This window comes from Calidris pugnax, unplaced genomic scaffold, assembly GCF_001431845.1.
Source record: "Calidris pugnax isolate Ruff unplaced genomic scaffold, ASM143184v1 scaffold225, whole genome shotgun sequence".
Classification (NCBI taxonomy): Eukaryota; Metazoa; Chordata; class Aves; order Charadriiformes; family Scolopacidae; genus Calidris; species Calidris pugnax.
The window spans coordinates 6,893,771-6,912,146 of record NW_015091072.1 but is presented as its reverse complement, the minus strand read 5'-3'; the positions used below and the strand labels follow the sequence as shown (position 1 = coordinate 6,912,146).

Below are 18,376 nucleotides of genomic sequence, written 5' to 3'. Positions count from 1 at the left end.
ATGGGGCTTTGAGCAACCTGGTCTAGTGGGAGGTGTCCCTGCCCATGGCAGGGGGGTTGGAACTAGATGATCTTTAAGGTCCCTTCCCACCCAAACCATTCTATGGTTAAAAAGATTTCAGGCCCATGAGAACAAGTTCACCCAACAGAGAAGGGACACTGAGTAAGGGTAGCCCATAGTCAACACTCCTGGACAAGGTTAGGTGAAAGGATGAAGATTATTCAGCTGTTTGGAACAATTTTCCATTAAAAAAAAAATCTGGTTTACAAAAATATAATAATTGCTACTTTCGTATCAGAATTCAGGCTGTGAATTACCCAGACACCATTAGGCGTTTCAGAGATTTACTTAAGAAAAAATAAATTGGAATGACTTAACGTCTTTCCTCCTTGCAAGTCCAGGGTCAGACACCCATTGCTGCAAAAATAGAATCAATATCCACGTTCTCAGTAGCTTCTTTCCACACGGGGCCAGGGCTTCCTTCTCGCAGCAGCTGCTTAGGGGTCCCAGCTGTGCTTAGTTTGACAGAGGCTGTATCAGCACTGGAATGTCCTTCCTGTCTTGGAGGCCCATCCTGGTAAGCAGAGAGGACGAGTGATGCCCTGCTCTCACAGATGCCAAAAAGCTCAGCAGGATTTTGCCGCAGAGTTCTCTTCAGGCGTGTGGATGATTTGATCCTCCTTCGACAGAACCGTGCCCCGAGGCACTGCTTTGGCCAGCGCACATTTTGTGACCCATACAGGAGGTATTTACGGACAGAGGTTTTGACACAGCACAGTTTTTTCTTCAAGCTTAAGGGGAGGAAGGTGCACAAAACACAACTTTATCAGCTGCTAAAGTGTTACTTCATTCGGTGTTTGGAGAGATTTGGTTATTAGCCTTCTCTACCGTTTTCCTTGTCATACCAAGGAAATACTCCAGCACCTCATACACAGTAGCCAGGCCATTCTGAAGACAGACAACATCCCTTGCATCATATAATCATTAGCATTAAACACGCACATGATTTAAGGTGCGTTTTCATCATCCTCCTAACATGTTTGTGCATTTGTTAGCTTTTTAAGAACTTTCACAAATGTCTGAAGCTAAACACAATGTTCATGTCAGTGACCCGAACTAGTGATCCTGTTTGAATTTAAGTGGGGGTTAGACCACTGGGTTTCTCTACACTAGCAAAATACTTAATATTAAAATGTAAAGTGTCAGATCCACAAACCCCACACCCGTGCCAAATTACCTGCATCCTTGAGCCTCCACATGGTGCAGCCGGTTGCTTTTCAACAACTTGTTTCGCAGAAAATAAGCTGCTGATTTAAATCTGTTGCCTTTGCACCACAGAATAGCTTTTCTGAGTGCCTCTGACAGTTCCCCAAATGACGTAGCCGCTTGGACCATCTGTACAAGAGCTCCAGCATGCTGTGATTTTGCTAGGCGAGAGGAAAGTGATGCTGATTTTGCTTTAATGGGTGTTGATGAAATGCTTATACCCTGAAACAAAGAGTAACACAAATAGTTAGTCTTTTAAAAATGTGACACGCTCGATCCTCTGCTGAAGGATCAGAGCACTGAGGTTTTTGTAAGAACAGTCCTTATTCCCTAAGGAGAAAGTGGAAGAGCAGTCTTATTTTATGGAATACAAAAAGAGGCGGAAGATAATTAGAATTTGTATTCCTGTCTACTACTGACCTGCTCTCTGGTTATTTCACTTGACATACCAACTAAGGCTCAAATTTGTAAGCAGAAATTAGTTGTGATTTTCAGTGCAAAGCTTCCACGCGAGCTTGGATTGTCAGACAAGCAAAAATAAGGCAGGGAAAGGGGACATTTTCCATTGGGGATATCGTGTTTTGAGTGTTAGGGTCTTTAAAGTTAAAAAAAATATATATGTGTGTAAAACAGTGCCATACAAACCTGTTGTGCTGGAGGCCTGGATGGTCTAAGCAAGCTCTTCACATCAAACCCCAGGTGCTTCCCTATAAAGAGAGAGTTCCTGTTATGAAATAAAGAGTTTTCAGTCTTCGCACAGAGACACCGCGATGCTTTGCCCTGCTGAGCTCTGAGATCTCCTGCCACCTCAGCAGGATCACACCTGTACTCAGCATTTACAGGCAAACTCAATGGGGCTACACTCATCTCCCACTGCACTGACACAGGATGAAGAGGATGCAGAGATTTACAGATGGCTGCAAAGGAGAACTTCATGGATAAAAGCTTCACAGAAACACCTGGATGCCTGCAGTCACTGATCATAGTCCTGACTGCAGGGGAAGGTGGGCATGGCCCAGAACCAGCAAGCACAGGATACTTGCACCCTTTATTTACAACCTTATCTACTATTGTACAGACTGTGCTCTTTGCTTCCCTCACTATCCTTGGGCCCCATCTATACAGAGGCAGAAAATACAAATGACTATTTACAGGACTTGTATACTGCATTCCTTACCTGCTCCTCTTCAGGCTGTATCATGTTTAAAAAAAAAAAACAGAACAAAAAGCCTCACAATACTGAAATTATCCACAACTTTATAAAGGCAAGGGTATGTGCAGCATTCGCCTCCTCTCCCTAGGCCAGGAGAGGGGAGTTTGTACTAGCACCACACTCTGTGGGTAGCAGAAGTGCTTTTCTCTGTTGGATAGAAGTTGCAGTCAGTCTCTGAGACGTCAGAAACCAGTAGCCCTGTGGCTTTACCTCTGCTGGCTCTGGTCACCAGAACTGGTTCTCCAATGTCTGCAGGGCATGGGACGCTACAGTTTTTCACAGCACTCCTGCAGGTCGCAAAATGTCTCTTTTTCTCCACCACTGACGCTGCCTCTGGCATTGCTGGGAAGAGCTGCTTCAGCCAGCTGGTAGGTTTTTTTGTTGTAAGCATTCTAGCCTTTTGCTTCTTCACCTCAGAAGAAACATTCACTCCAAGGAAGTTACTGATATCAGAAGGGAAGGCAAACCCCTTGATATAAGGCATCTGTTGGGTCTCAGATACCAGATGAAGCGATGTTGACAGTATGCCATACAAGGAAATGAGGCTCTGCAACACACATCCATACTGAATCCTGGAGAGAGAAGACAGAAAGGTATGTGGAGTCTCCTCTAGCAACACCTTGTGCTCACTGAGTAACTACCTTCAGCTCAAGCAGAAGAGCTGACAGAAGAGATTCCAAACTGCCCTTTCCCTATTTCCCCTCAAAACAAGCTTATCTTTTTACAGTCCATCACCGTGCTTTCCTTAATATTATTCTGAGCTTTAAGGAACTGTTCAAGATCAGAGTGCAGGAGTGACTTGACTAGTAAATCCTTGATCAGGAGGCCCTCCGCTTCCCTAGGGCTTTGTGGAGTGCCACACCTGGGACTCACCAGGTTCCCAAGTCACATCCAAATCATTTGTCAAAGAGGTCTTCCCCCACAGGCAACCTGAACCAACTCAGGACAACGGTACTAGCGCTGATGCCACATAGTCACCTGCTCTGCATTTACTGGGGAGACAGATTCCTTGTGCCAAAGAACATTTTACTGAGTTCTACACAATGCTGTTAATCCTTCAGCTACAGACAGCAGTTACTTTCTCAGTGTGGCTCTGCTGTACCAAGAGACTACAACAATGATTTTCCTGGAAAACTCAGGAGTATTACAGAACAACTTTATCCCAGCCTTTCAGCATGAAGTAGGACTTACTGCTTGCTGCAAAAAGTACCAGATGTTTGGGGCAGGCTGGCATTAACACTCTGATTTTATTAGTGCTACATAAAGTTTGCTATGAACTGAGAACAAAGCCTTCCAAACTAGCATGTGAGAAGTCTCTCTCCACTTACACAACTCTGCAGGTGCTAGAATCAAGTCCAAAAGGATGGAGGGACCCACCTCCTCCTCCTCCTCCCAACTGAACAAAGCTCACTCAGCAACAAGGCCTAATTACAAACCCGTCTCCCTGACAGGCACATCAAACTGACAACAAACAAGACAGACTTTGGAATACACAAACCATAGCCGGCTCAACAACCCCGAAGCCACAGTGTTCAAAAGTATGAATTCTTCTGAGCAGAGATGTTGAACGGACAAGCTGAAAATTAGACCAGTTAAGGATAAAAAATAAACACCAAGTAATGAGACTTGCTGAACACACCAGCTAAAGGCAATTCGCAAGGGTATATTCTGGATAATTTTGGAGATGAGCATCCAAACTTCATATTGCTCATGGCCAGAACAGCAGCTGGCCAACAGCCTGAGGTTCCTACATAATAACTTTAAAGTAAGATGTTTGGCTATCAAAGAAACTCCAAGTTGCACATATGAATTGCACAGTTGAGTCCATCAGCAATACAGGGCCTACAGCAGACCTAGTTTTGGTCTCATGAGGTGCTGCTGGTGAACTGTAAGAATGTCTTCATGGTGACGAAAGGATACAGAAAAGCTTTACAGCAACAGTCCAGTAGACGCAGTATGAGCTTGCAACCTCCCAACACCTTCAGAGCCACTGTTTCCAGCATAGGCTGGCTGGGAGCTAAGCACTCTGCATGGGCTTGGGGTGCATTGTTCCTGTGTTGGTACAAGGATGAGGAGATGGTTATTATCTAGCGTTCCCTGCCTTTAGCTCTGCAGACTGAGTTAATGGATACATCCTGTATAACATATGGGATCTCAACACTTACTTGGGAATCAGTCCTGCCAGAGTTTCAATGCAGCCCACCAAGTTCGTTTTCCATAGGCGCTTCAAGCATTGTTCTACCTTGGGAGAAAAAAAGAAAGCTCGTTTTGACTGGTATTTTGAGAGATGGGAGTGCCTTGGCCTAAGAACTATCACTATATTAAGTGACACCTTCCCCTTATCGGTTTAACAGCACAAATTGCAGGTTTGTGTGGCAGAATGTTCTGGTATGTTCCTGTATCTGCACTACGATGGAAAAGATCCCTTTATCAAACTACGGTGAACATGGAATTAGGCGAAAAGCTGGAGTAGGCCATTGTTAATCGGTGCTGCGTGGTTTCCCCTACAGTATACAATGGCTTGTGGTATTGGCTTTCAAGAACAAAAATAGATAAATCAAGAGGGTGAGAAAAATTCATGTTCTATTTCAAAAGTTATTTGAAGATACTGACAATCCTGTAAAGTCGTGGAAAACTGGCAAGGAGTTCACTTTTCATCTTAAAAGAGAAAGTGCCTAATGGAGTATCCTAGGATTATTCTACTCCCTCCCATTATTAAAATTGATTGAAAATCAAATCCTTGTAGTGCTGTCCCTCCCATTATTAAAATTGATTGAAAATCCTTGTAGTGCTAACAGATTCAAAGGAGCTATTTCAGGTGTCAGTGTGAGTACAAGAGGCCGAGTCTCGGTTCCCTGGGGCTGGAGAGCTCTCAGGGCACTGGCTGTACAGAGCCAGCAATGCCCTCCAACGCCCGGAGCCCTACAGACGACAAAACCGCACACGATGCTCCAAAATGCTTTTTGCAGGACGATACCCCGGGCACCCAGGTGTCCTTCTGGGCCGGGTGTCCGGCTGCCGGCTACCTGCGGCTCCTCACCTGCTGCATGGCCAGGTATGGCCGGTGCCGGAGCAGCCTGTTGTGGTACACGTACAGCACGGCCCGCAGGACGCGTTCCTCAGCCGACAGGCCCGTCCCTGACAGCCGCTTGACGGCCAGGCCGCAGCGCCGCCGCAGCGCCGGCAGCCACCTCACTGCGGGAGACAGACAGACAAACAGACATCACCTCAGCGCCCACCGCCCCCTCCACACACACCCCCGCCCGCACCCACGCCTCCCAGCCCTCCCCGGGGACCTGCAGGGTGTCCGGCCGCCAGGGCCACCGTCGCGCTGCCGGCGGGCCACGGCACCTCCAGCCGGTTCCACGCCGCCTCGGGCGCCGCCATCTTCCCCGCTGAGGGGGCGGCGCCGCGCAGGGCGGGAGGGAAGGCCGAACGCGGGCGCGACCATGTTGGCGGGCCGGGGAGGGGGGAGCCGGGCCGGACCGGACCGGACCAAGTCACCCGGGTGGGGCGGCGGGGCGCCCCCGGCGACAGCGCCTGAGGCCCGCAGGCCCGGTGGCGGTGGGCAGGCGGAGCTGGGGCCGATCGCCTTGGGGCCGGCAGTGCCTACACCTGCGGGAGAGAAGCCCCCGGGCTCCCGGCAGGCGGGAGTGGGAAAGCCCCGCTCAGGTCCCGGCCAAGCAGCGTGGTCGCGCCCCGCGCCCGGCGGGCCCCGGCCCCTCCAGCCGGTTCCACGCCGCCTCGGGCGCCGCCATCTTCCCCGCTGAGGGGGCGGCGCCGCGCAGGGCGGGAGGGAAGGCCGAACGCGGGCGCGACCATGTTGGCGGGCCGGGGAGGGGGGAGCCGGGCCGGACCGGACCGGACCAAGTCACCCGGGTGGGGCGGCGGGGCGCCCCCGGCGACAGCGCCTGAGGCCCGCAGGCCCGGTGGCGGTGGGCAGGCGGAGCTGGGGCCGATCGCCTTGGGGCCGGCAGTGCCTACACCTGCGGGAGAGAAGCCCCCGGGCTCCCGGCAGGCGGGAGTGGGAAAGCCCCGCTCAGGTCCCGGCCAAGCAGCGTGGTCGGGCTGGTGCCCGGGGCTGTGTGAAGGCCGCGGGGCAGCCGTGAGCCCCACGGCCGCGTGGGGCCTGCTGGCGCTGGGCACCCACCCCACGGGCCGGTGATGGCACGGCATGCCGGCCTGGGTGCCTCTCCAAGGCCTGACGCCTCACTCTTGACAGGCTGCGTTCATAAATGAGAAGGGAAAGAAATATAAATGTATGAGTGCTGTTCAACACACTTAAAACCTCGCAGTTCTTCAGCATCTGCATCCAGAGCTTGGGCTGTTCAGAGCCAGGAGTCCCCTGCGATGCACTGCGGGCTCTGGGGCAGCCACAGTGTTCTTCAGGGGACAGCCCTGTCACCCGCTGTGCAACTGTCCCCTCCTGTCACACACGCACGGAGCCATAAAGTGCCATAAAGGCTGAGTAACTTCACACCAGTGGCAATTTGTCTGGGCGTTTTGGACAAGGAGGGGCCTGGCTGCCCTTGCTCCAGGTGCCCACCTGGCCGGCCTGACCCCTGTGTGCGTTCCTCCAGCCCCAGCTGCCGGGATGGGCTGTGGCAGGGCCAAAGGGTGGAGGCCAGGTGGGAATACTGTAACGTATTAGTGCTCCTGGAAAGGTTTCCCATCAAATGGACTGAATTTTTGTGGTCTTCCATGAGTTCTTCTCCCCCGAGTATAAGACATTATTTTCAGCCTCCATCCCTCTGTACTTGAAGTTCAATGTACTCTTTTCTTACCTGCCAACATTCGTATTCCCATCAATATGTTTGTTAGAAACAGTGATGCCCCATCCCTGGAGGCATTCAAGGCCAGGCTGGATAGGGCTTTGGACAACCTGGTCTAGTGGGAGGTGTCCCTGCCCAGGGCAGGGGGATTGGAACTAGATGATCTTTAAAGTCCCTTCCAACCCAAACCATTCTATGATTCTATAAATTTTATACGCTGTTGTAATCTCTTTAGATTCCCTCGTGTTGTAAAGTTTCTGTTTTCTTTAAAGAACTCTCATATAAAAACAGACTGATGGTGTCCCTTTAAAAAGATAAAGCAAAATTAGCATTAATGATTGCACCTGTAGGGAAGATAAAGCAAAATTAGCATTAATGATCACACCTGTAGGGAAGAGGGGTGTGAGAGCAAACCAGGAGGCACAACTGATAAAAGGCTGCTAGAAGCAAAGGTGAGATGAGAAGTGAGGTTGAAAATGGAGTCTCCACAGTGTGAGCAGAGGATCACAAAGGTCTCTCTAGCTGAAATTCTGAGGTGCTTTGAACATCCTATAAGTGAGGAGCAAGCCTGGGCTATCTGCTTTCAGTGTTGCCGTAAAATGGAGCAGCTGGCTACGGGTCTGTATCCACCGCTCCATTCTGTGTTCATAAAAGGTCCTGGAAGCATCTTTATCCATGCTGACGGTACTGCTTCCTTCAAGGTGTATCACAAGTCTGGTAAGAACACAGGTAGCTGTGGATGCCAAGGGCTGTTCCTATAACAGGCTAAAATGTGGGGGCAAAGTGGAGAAACTTTTTTTTTTTATGCCTTTCCCTCCCCCCTTCTCTCTCTGTATGTTGCTATGAAGCTATGCTGCTGCCTATGCTTCATTACAAAGGACTGTAGATGAGTGGTAATACATATGTGTAGTCTGCTAATTTTTCTAATAATGCTCTAGAGAGTCATTTGGGTCTAGGGAATAGCTGGGATGAAAGTTTGTACCACTTAAATTATTAGAAAAAAAATAGTCTGAGGCTTTATTATATGTCCTACTCTGTTCATCTTCCAATGTATGGTTCCTTTGTTACAGTAACTCTCATAACATGTCTATAATTGACAGTTTCCTTTTTTTGTCACTGTGTAGTCAGCAAGTGGCAACAAGCTTTGTCTTATGCGCTGCTTAGTTGCACTACTGCAGAGGTTAATGCCAGGCTGACTCTTCAGGGACAAGAACAGGTAATAAAGTATGAAGACAAATATCCAGTGTTGTCCTTATGGTTCGATATGCCTATTAGCAAACAAACAAAAAGTACCCAGCAGCCATTAGTTTGGGGCTAATGCCCATAATAAGAAGAGTATCCTATGTTGCTTTCCAGGAGTCCCCCAGTGTAGATCTACTTTCCCCAGGTAGGACTGGCCTCAGTCAGAAGGGTTTGTTTCTCTGTTACCAAGAATTCTTCAAGTTTCTCTCTCTTGACAGGGATTCTAAAAGCTGTTTTTCAGCACTGATGCAGTTATCTTTCTCCCCATCCTCTATTTTTTCCCTTTCAGATGTTGGCAGCATTCAGCAGTCAGAGGAAAAGGTAAGCCTATGTCTTCACCTTTGTATGTGTGAAGATATAATCCTGCTGTCGTAGAAGGCCAGTTCAAGAGATGCAGATGTCTTTGGAAACTATTAAGGTGCTTAAATTTGATGGTCCCTGTGAGAGTGACTCTGTCCCCTGCAATGTGGAAAATGAAACAAAATGCTAGGACTGAACTCCAGTAAGACATGGATCTGGGAAACAATGTACACAGATGCTGCCTACTGTGGAATAGTCCACAGTCTTTTTGTCTTAATAACAGGTAACTTAGAGGTGCTAGATTAATGGCTAGTTGTCATTTGAAAATCTTAAAGCAGCTTGTCTGGGAGTATCTCAGGCTACATGATGAGCATCTAGCTGCCTTTTGGTCCCGTGGCTGGGAAGTGGGAACTGTGAAGTTCTCCACAACTCTTTATGCTGCATTGCTTCCTTGGTCTCTGTCTGCAGCTGCTGGAGTACTTGGGAGTGGTGATCTATGAAGCCCTGGACTGGGGAATTGACAGCCAAGTGGAGCGAGAACTGAGTCATCCCTTGGAGAAACTGCTGTGCCTTATGTTGAAACTGGATGATGAGGCAATGAAACCAGCAGTCACCCTGCAGGATGTTATCAAGGTTTCTTTCTGCCCACTTAGTAAATATAGCGGCTTTAGAGGAGTTGATGGAACAGTGTTGTGAACCAAAGGGGCAAGACCATTTCTGGGAAAAAGCTGGGTAGCTTGTTGGAGGACATAGAGGGAGCATGTGGCTTTCCCGTCAGAGGGAAAAAGCAAAACTGTCTTAGGGGTGTGCAAGTGCCTGTGGAAAAGAATTAAGAAGGAAGACTGAGCATGGTTCTAAGCTTTGTCTACAAAGTCCTTCTGTACGTAGTCTCCAAACTGGATACCTACGAGACTGTGGACATTGAAAAAGGTCACTTGCTCATAGTATTCAGTTTCTGCAAGAGCTGGGATTTAAATGTCTCAACTCAAACAAATATTTTCCTTTCAACCATAACTGAAAGGTATGAGAAACTTCCCATCCCTCAGTCTGATGAGGGTAGAAGAGAACACGAAAAGTGACTCCACCTGCTGTGTTTTGTTGTGCTTTGTCTGCACTGGAGGGTTCCCCTTCCAGGTACTTATTTCCAAGCACACCTGAATGAGATATATAAATTACACAAATACTTACATTATTGTACATATAAGGTTGGTCGTCTTGCTTCTTTGTTCCTCTGCATCTGCAATAGAGAAAAAAATTATAAAAAGGAGCTATGAGGGAGATGTTTTTTAACCATGGATTGAGAAAACTGAATCTTGCTTTATTCCATCCTACCATGTTTTTCCATTTCAAGAGCTCTTTTAAATAGCTGCACTTTTTTTCAGGTCTGTGAGGAGCACTTGTCCAGGCCTTCTGAGGCTACCAGCCATTATGAAGTGACCTGTAGGAGTCTCTTTACTGAATATATAGAACTTCAGGAGCTTGTGACCATTATCCAGACCTCCAAAGAGGTACGTTTAGGATCACCCCTTAGCTGCTATTCCTTCTGCCTTCACACGTTCACCTAGTTCTAAGGTAACCTTCCCGTTACACTAGAAATGGAGTACCCAGCTGAAGGTCTGCCCTCATGTGAAAGGCTACTCTCTTTGCACCACATGAGTAACTTTTGAAGGTTTGAGTGTTTGGGGCTCCTAGGCTTTTCAGATTAATATTAGTCATTTATACTGGATAGATAGGAAATCATGGAACAATGCAAGAAAATGACCTCATGTGCTTGCCTCTCAGAGTCTGAGAAAAACGGAGGTGGAAGATTTGGTGGAAAATCCCTTTCAGAAGAAGGAAAAACACCAGGTAAGGGATTTAATTCTTTCATTATGGGGGGTTGGGGTTTTTGTCTGCCTTGGTTCTCTGAGGCCAGAGAGAGCCTTTCCATTGATTCTTCTATGAAAAGTAGTGCTTGAACACAAACAAAACTTCTTAGGTTGTTCAAGAGCTTAAGTAGCTAAAGACTTGTCAGTAAAACAAGCTGGGGAGCGAACTTGAAGTTCAACTATTTCATGTGTTAACCTTATGTGGACATTTATTCTACATGAAGAGTGTCTTTGTGGTTCAACTTAAACCACTTCTAAAAATGAAGAAGAAGAGGCAGTCTTTGGAATAAGCATCCACAAGTAGTTACTCGGGCTGTTTCTTCCTGCAAATGAGCCCCAAACTCCAGCTCTTGGCAGGAACTGACACCTGCCAAAAGCAATCTGTTCCTTTCTTGTAGCTGGACTGAAAACTCCCAGGTAACTCTTCTGTTGGTGGTAGTATGGAGTGGACTAGTTCACTCTTATGTAGGGTCTGTGCTGGTTCAGGGCTGGAGGGGACTGAAGGCCAGTGGCTCTGTCCATCTTTTGTGGTTGTTCAGCTCCAGCAGCTCAAACAAAGAGGTGAAGGAAGGTGAGGTTGGAGATGTAGCTCCTACCTTCTGCTTACTGCTTTTCTTGTCCTTCCATAGATCTTGGACTGTGTGTTTAGGGCAGAAAAAGCAATTTAATTCTGTTCTTTTCAAGGCCCTACACATTCAGGGCTCAATCAGAAACAAATAGCTCTTCTGGCTGGAGCTCTGCCCAGCATAAACAAATGCACTGTAGTCTGGAGTCTGTGGAGACAAACGGCAAGCCCCGAGAGACTTGTGGACTCGCTCCCTTTGTCTAAATAGCACTTGCTTTGAAGCATGCTCAAACTATTCGTATGAAAATGTTTGTGAAATGTGTGTTTGGGCATATTCTCAATTTTGTGATCTATTAAAATAAACTGGCAAGCTATCTCAAACCACAAACTCATCAACTGCTATAGCTCTTTTCTGCAGGGAATACATGAATAAATACATGGGTTTTGCCGTGTGGCCTGAAGGCCAGTGTATTTGGCCTCTGCTCCTTCAGGAGACATGAATTCCAAAAGCAGGATGTGTGTTGCAAATCCTCTGCCTCTAGTTTCCAAGTCCCTAAACACCAGTTGATTGCATTGCTCTGAGAAACTCTTGAGCTTAAAATAAGCAGGCTGCCAACTTCACTGGGATCCTACAGATTAGAGCGGTTGCCTTGAGTAGTGCCAAGCAGCCAGTGCTCTCTGTGGACAGTATTTTTTCACATTGAATGCTACAAAAGAGGCCTTCTGAAATGCAGACCACAGCCTGGTGGTGTGCTGGGTTGCACAGTTTCAGCAGAGCTTATCTGTACATGTCACAAGACAATCTTCACCTTGAAATCTAAGCAGTGAGACCTCTTAGGAACACAGGTGTCTTACCACGCATCCACTGAACTGCATGCAATGGTTCTGGAGTGTTGTAGCATCTTGTGTTGTATTGCACAGGTGTGGGAAGTTTATGTGGGGTTTGACAATACAGGGGATTGCCCAAGTAGAATAATTGCAGTGATGGGAGGGAGAGAAAAGCATGGGTGATAATGATGTCACCTACATTTGAAAAATGTTTTGGGTGTACAAGTTGTTCTGAAATGGCCAGCTGAAGGCAATTCTTGTCCTGAAAGTAATGTGGCAATGTTATAGTACATAAGTCTCTCTTCAGGTCGTATCTTTGTCAAGTTCTGTCATTATTTGAAATACAATTCTAGAAAGTACAAATGGCTCAGGATAATCTGTTTCAAAGGTCTCTAATACTAACCAGTTTTCCCAGAGAATTTTGTATGTTCTTCTCCACAATAAATATAGCCTACGGAATGTGGCTAGTATATGGTCATTTGCTGACAGTTCTAGTTTTCTGGAGTTGTACCAAAGGCAGACTAAAGCGATCCAAAAAAACAATTCATCTTCCTGAAGAAAGCCATCAGTCAGAGCTTGCAGAAGACACTTCTGATATTATACCAAAATATCTGAAGGGGTAAGTTGAGAGAAGATGCTTCATACTGTAAGTGGAAAAGGAAGAGGAGTCTAAGTCGGAAGCTTTGTTCTGAGGCAGTTTTGTAAAATGTTTTGCTTCCCTTTCTCTGTTTATAATACAATCACTTGTTCTTACTCAATTTGCCTTTGGGATCAAGATAAGCTGTTGACTTAGCACTTCCATTACAATGTTGCATAAACATGCTATTGAGTTGATTATTTTTTTTTCCTGTCTTTAACTTTTGTTGGGTTATACTGCATGCCTGAGCATTCTCAGATATTAATAAAGGAACAGGATGAGCAGATGGCAGAGTTATCAGCTTGTGTCTCCAGGCTGAAACTGCTAATGTATGCTGGTGTGAAGGTTAAAGTATGAGATCCCTTTCTCCTTGTCTTCATCTTTTGTCTCTGGGCCCTTCAACCCTTGGTTTCTGAAAGTTCAGAGGATTTTAATGATAAGATTTAGGATTTCACTTCCAGTCTTTCCTAGGGTCCAATAATATGAAAAAAATAAATAAAAAAACAACCTCTGGCACCTGGAGCACTTGCAGGAAGTAAATATTCAAGAAAATGGTTCTAGCTACCTGGCAGCAACAGATATGTTTTGCTAAAGTATATTCATAGAGTTAATGACAAAATTTGGGAATGAACCTTGTCAGCCAGCTCCCAGATCCCTCATTATAAATTAACTTCTGCAAAGAGAAGCTATTACCTGTTCTGGTACTGTGCCCTGATCTGCAAGTGAGTTGAAGGGGATGTTAAGGACACACTTTTGTGTTTCTGAATGACTTCGGTTGCTAAGTGTGCCCTATTACATAGAGGGATGGAACGCTGCTCTGTGCATTTTAGCAAGCTGTTGATTTGGCCCTCGCTGGTTTCTCCCAGGCATCCTTGTGGCCCAGTGTCATCCGTGAACTGCAGAACGGTGTGAAGCTGCACAAGGCCACTGAGCAACCACAGCATCGCCTGCCTCCAAAAGAACGTGTCCGCTCTCCCTATGAATTACTTTTGGATGATATTCAGCACAAGAGGTACACCCTTCGGAAGGTGAGTGACTAGAGTCAACGAACAACTCTGAAACCACCCGTTCCACCCCATTTCTAAGCAATATTTGTTGAGATGTCTTCTCCAAAAGCCTGTCTTTCTCAAAGGTAGTTCCAAATCCAGAAGCAGCTGGATCTCCCTCTCAGCTGCCGCTCAATGTTGGATCACCCTGTTTGTCTACTCAAGTACTTCATTCCCAGTAACATTTTAATTCAAGGATAGCAACACTTTCATGAAGTTGGGTGGTAAACTTTTCCTCCCTCCAGGGGTCAGCCACTCCCTTCCCTGGAGCAATTACGCTGCCTTGCAACACAACAGTTTCATGAAGCAGTCCCTTGCCTGCTTATTCTTTCCACCTTGGACACGTGTGTCTGCTCAGGCTCCTTGGGCTCAGCTGTGCCCGGCAGCTCTTGCTAGTTGCCTTGACTTCCTGGATGCTGTGGGATGTGTGCAAGTGCAAATGCACTTGTGAGCAAGTCCTTTGCTCAGGTTCAGGCAGAGGCCTTTGGGCAGTGTACATGAGCTACTGCAGGAGTTTAGTCAGGGTAAAAAAAGTTGAGCCCCTTCCAGGGGCAGCTGCTGTGCCACTCGAGTGGTTGGGGCTTCCAACAATGTGGACGGTTGGTGAAGATGACCAGATACAAAAATGTCTGGGGTGCCTCTAAAGGCTTGCGATGCTGTTCGCTTGCTGCAGCTTGAGCTGGGAATGATAAGCAGATCTAAAACATTGGCATAAGGCTCTGTGGCATTGGCATGCTTTGCAAACAGACGTCTTGGCAGAAGATGAGACACAACTCTACTTGTAATAAAGAGTGAGATTTTAAAAAGTGAAAACTTTGCATACCACACTAGACATCATCCCTTTCTCTTCTTGTTGGTGCTGCTGGAGTGCAAGGGGGTTTAAAAGCCTCAGCTAAAACATGCACCTTTATAAAACCCGAGCTCTTGCTTTCCTTGACCGTGGCTCCAGCCTTCAGATAAGACTCTGACATTTCTCTGAACGTGGTATCTTGACTGTGGAGAGGAGACAATACATCATAACTACTTGTGTTCCTTACAATGTGTTGTCAATGGACTGTGCAGTACAGAACTGTAACTCAAGGTGGCAGAATGAACTGGGTCTTGATTTTATTTATTTTTTTAATATTTTTTTTCCTGTGGTCAATGAGAAGCACAAACATGTTGGAAGAGTAGTAGTGAGAAATGCTAGAAGAAAGCATAAAGTGCTACTGCTCAGGTCTTTGTGAAGGCTCTTAAACAAGGATTTCCCCATCTGCAAAGCTATTTTAAAGCTTTGCTAGCAAACAGCGGTCTAATTTGTAAATGAATGAAAGCACAGTTAGTGTGGGAAGCTGTAGTGTTGTTCTACCTGCACTCCCACGTGTTCTGAAGCTGTACACACAGGGAAAGTAAATGGCATAGTCTCAAAGTAAGAATAAGTGAACAAGGCAGCTAAAGACATGCATGTGCAACTTGACTTTTTGTCAGTTCTCCCCTATGCAGCAAGCACAGGGATTGATGATGGAGACAGCCTGCCTCGCATGAATACCTGCCCTGCAATTCTATCTGCTATTGTTGCTAGTTTATATAGGGCTGTAAGCCAGTCTCTGGGACTCTAGCTTATGCATACAGCTGCCTGCTGCTACAGTTCCTTACAGTCTTGTTAACCCATTCAATTACTCTCTTCCCTGGAGCTGAGTTCTCACTGATGAATGTGATGTGACCATGGCTCTTGTCAGGATCGTCCCTGACATTAAAAGCTATAATGTTTTCCCGTTTCCTTAGAGCAGCTCATGAGCTGCTGGGCTAGAAGGCTGTATGTGTCTTGTGCAAGTCCCAATGGGCTGTGCAGTGCTTCTGATTGCCTCTAGCTTGCCACAGGCAAATCTGTCTCTACCAAAACCCCACTTAAGTAAATCGCATCATTCTACACTTCCCTACTCAGTTTTGTTATGCCTTCCCCACCTCTCCCATTCTGACTTGAGTCATTCACTGTGCCACTGAGGAGGGTGTACCAGGAGTACAGAAATAACTATTGCTTAAGCATAATTTCTGCTTTTTCAGGTGATCATCCAGCAAAACCACAGGCCCCCTGAAGCTGGTGTAGCTGCTCCCAAGCCTCATCTAAAACCTGTAGGTGACCTGGTGCTGTATGTAATGATAGCAAAATGAGATGATTCTGGAGTGATAGGACAGTTTCTAAGAACATAGAGCTAATGTCTTAGCTACTAGTTTGGATTTGGGAGGGGGATATATTAACTATACTTAACTTCTGGGTATACCTTCCTGTCAAAACATGGGGTTAGGAAAATGTGAAGTGGCATCTTCATAGAATAAAGGCAATCAAGCTCCCGACTTTCTCTTCTACTTCTTCCATTTGGAACATTCTGTGGTCCTGAAAGTACTCCTGGAGTTCTCAGTTTCAAATTTGAGAGTTGCTAAAGTATTCTACTGTGCATTATCTAAAGGTTCTCTCCTGTGTCTCTTGTGTGGAAGGCCCTGTGTCTTCTTGAATGAGAGGTACTTGTAAAACAGTGTCATTGCTGAAGGAGTTCTGTCACCAGAGGTCTCCTCACTCTATGCACTGGCTCTTTCTGCTTTCTATGCTTTGCCTGCAGGTGCTGGAAAGGAAGCTGAAAGAGTGTGTGCCACGGGAGGCCAGCTTGCATGAACAGCTCATGGCAGAATTAAAACAACCACAGAAGCTCCGGTCAGCAGCAGCAAGGGAAAATGGGAGCAGGCCCAAAGGTACCTGCTACAAAGTGATCTATCAAGCATGCAAGCAAAGTCAGTGTTGACTGAAAATAATGGATGGCCTATGAAATGAAAGCCTGCTTATCTTTTCCATAGCATGTATAATGCAAGGGAGGTGGGAATGCAAATTCTGTGTTGATAGAGGTCGTGTGGCATAAGAATAGTTCCTTCTAGAAAATCTGTTTGTGGCTTATTAAGACTCAAACAATGTTTCAGCTTACTCTTTTTTTTTTTTTAGAGGTGTTCAGATTTGTCTGCCCACTAAGGGAGAGAACAGGATTTTGACCATCACATAAACCTAAAAGATAATGTAACTACCAGGACAAAGTCTAGCCCAATCTCAAATTCTGATATGTGGGTATCAAATTAGTAATTTTTTTGTCACAGCACAATATCTTATCTTGTCTGTGTTTTTCTTGGGGCTTTTTATTCCCCCTCTCCTCTGCAGAAATGCTTGTGACACCAAATATTGCCTTGAAATCTCCAAGCAGTAATTTCTTAACTCTCCAAGATGCCAGTACCGACTTTAAAAAAAACACAACAGCACAGCAGCTGGGACCAGGAGTTCAGGTAAGGCTTTAAATGAAAGGATGCTGGAGAGGCACAAGTACTTCAGGCATTAGATCTGCACAGGCAAATAGCCTGGAACATCAGATTCAAATCCCAGTGTGGGCAATCTTGTCTCAAAAGTGAACAAATGTGGAACTATTAGGTTCACTGAAGTCCTTTCCCCTGCAGAAGCTCATATCATATTTAAACACTTCTTTTTGTGGCATGACTGCAGCCTATAGAACCAAGGTCTGCTCTGATCTCTTAAAATTAGATCCTGCAGAAGTTTTAATATGCATTGGAGTTTGGTCAGTATGAGCCAGAACTATTCCCACTCTTTCCTCCCAGTGAGGTACTTGATGCTAGATGTATCGATGCATTTGCATTTCACGTGGTATGTGAGCTTGTGAAAGGAAAATGTCATGATTTATTTTGAGGCAGCAACTTTACTGGTGAATTCCCACACTTCTGCCAGTAGAGCAAGTTCGGGAGCACCATTCTTCAATAGACCACAATACATAGTCTTTGGGTTCTTTAACTCCTGGCTTGATCATGAAAAGCTTGACTGCTTGGTTCTGGGATTCAGTCTGAGCATATTCAGAAATTCTGTGGAACAGAACTTAAGCCCTGACACATCATGTCTAGCACAGATGCGCTGGCATACAAACAGGAATCTGTTTTCTGTAAACATTTCTGTCTGAAATGCAGTTGCTTAACTGAGGAAAACGGATATGAATTAATAAAAGCAGAAAATATTCGCTATATTTGCACAAGTCTGTACTACTTGTAGGAATGTTCAGCATTTGAGAATCCTGTGGTTGATATATGACTGTTAAACTAGGAGGACCTTCATATGGAGACTAATATAATCAAATTTGTTTTCTGCTTCTTTAAAGAAGATCGAAAAAATGCTCTTGATATACAGCACTGGGTTTGAATTGGGTTAGTGGGGCACAGTCTCTTGAACTGTTTTCCAGTGTTGCTACATGTGAGCTGAAGCCAAGAAAATGGTTCCAGTGTACTCTGAGTTGTATAGGGAGGGTTTTGGGAAGTTGGTTCCTGAACAGAGGAAACTTTGGGACTAGTATCTCTATTGAACTTGAATGAGAGAGAGAACAGATACGTTTGAAAATTCACTATCTTGGTTGGAGCTTCCTTGTTGGGGGGGGGGGGGGGGGGGGGTAATATATATAGGGAAGACAGAAAAAAAAAAGACAACTGTCTGAGCAGACTGAGGGATGATTTCAAAGGGCCACCAGTTCTGAGAGTGAAGAAGACAGACTACACATGAGCAGAAGTGCTGCAGAATGAAACGGCATTCTCAGAAATACAGAGTGCAAATCCAGTACCTGGGGAG

General features: G+C 46.0%; 2 protein-coding genes across 3 annotated transcripts in view; one reads left to right on the top strand and one right to left on the bottom strand.

Annotated features, from left to right (window-relative positions):
* Positions 1–327: 327 nt before the first annotated feature.
* On the bottom strand, positions 328–5,868 carry LOC106896912 (chromosome unknown open reading frame, human C3orf17). 2 transcript variants are annotated; one of them, XM_014957215.1, is made up of 9 exons: positions 5,776–5,868; positions 5,520–5,674; positions 4,645–4,721; positions 4,400–4,531; positions 3,978–4,055; positions 2,690–3,051; positions 1,912–1,973; positions 1,238–1,488; positions 328–791 (listed from the first exon to the last, which is right to left on the bottom strand). In XM_014957215.1, the coding sequence occupies exons 1-9, from the start codon at positions 5,864–5,866 to the stop codon at positions 404–406; spliced, it is 1,596 nt and encodes a 531-aa protein (XP_014812701.1). In that variant the 5' UTR covers positions 5,867–5,868; the 3' UTR covers positions 328–403. The 2 variants fall into 2 exon arrangements, with proteins under 2 accessions (XP_014812701.1, XP_014812702.1); XM_014957216.1 differs by lacking the exons at positions 3,978–4,055; positions 4,400–4,531.
* A 1,859-nt stretch (positions 5,869–7,727) lies between these two features.
* The window catches only part of LOC106896862 (protein spire homolog 1-like), a 17,207-nt gene continuing 6,558 nt past the window's right edge, over positions 7,728–18,376 (top strand). The window contains exons 1-9 of the mRNA XM_014957130.1: positions 7,728–7,968; positions 8,783–8,814; positions 9,262–9,426; positions 10,176–10,301; positions 10,576–10,641; positions 13,558–13,719; positions 15,781–15,849; positions 16,335–16,464; positions 16,919–17,040. Of these exons, the coding sequence (XP_014812616.1) occupies positions 7,728–7,968; positions 8,783–8,814; positions 9,262–9,426; positions 10,176–10,301; positions 10,576–10,641; positions 13,558–13,719; positions 15,781–15,849; positions 16,335–16,464; positions 16,919–17,040 (1,113 nt within the window). The remainder of the gene's footprint in view (positions 7,969–8,782; positions 8,815–9,261; positions 9,427–10,175; positions 10,302–10,575; positions 10,642–13,557; positions 13,720–15,780; positions 15,850–16,334; positions 16,465–16,918; positions 17,041–18,376) is intronic.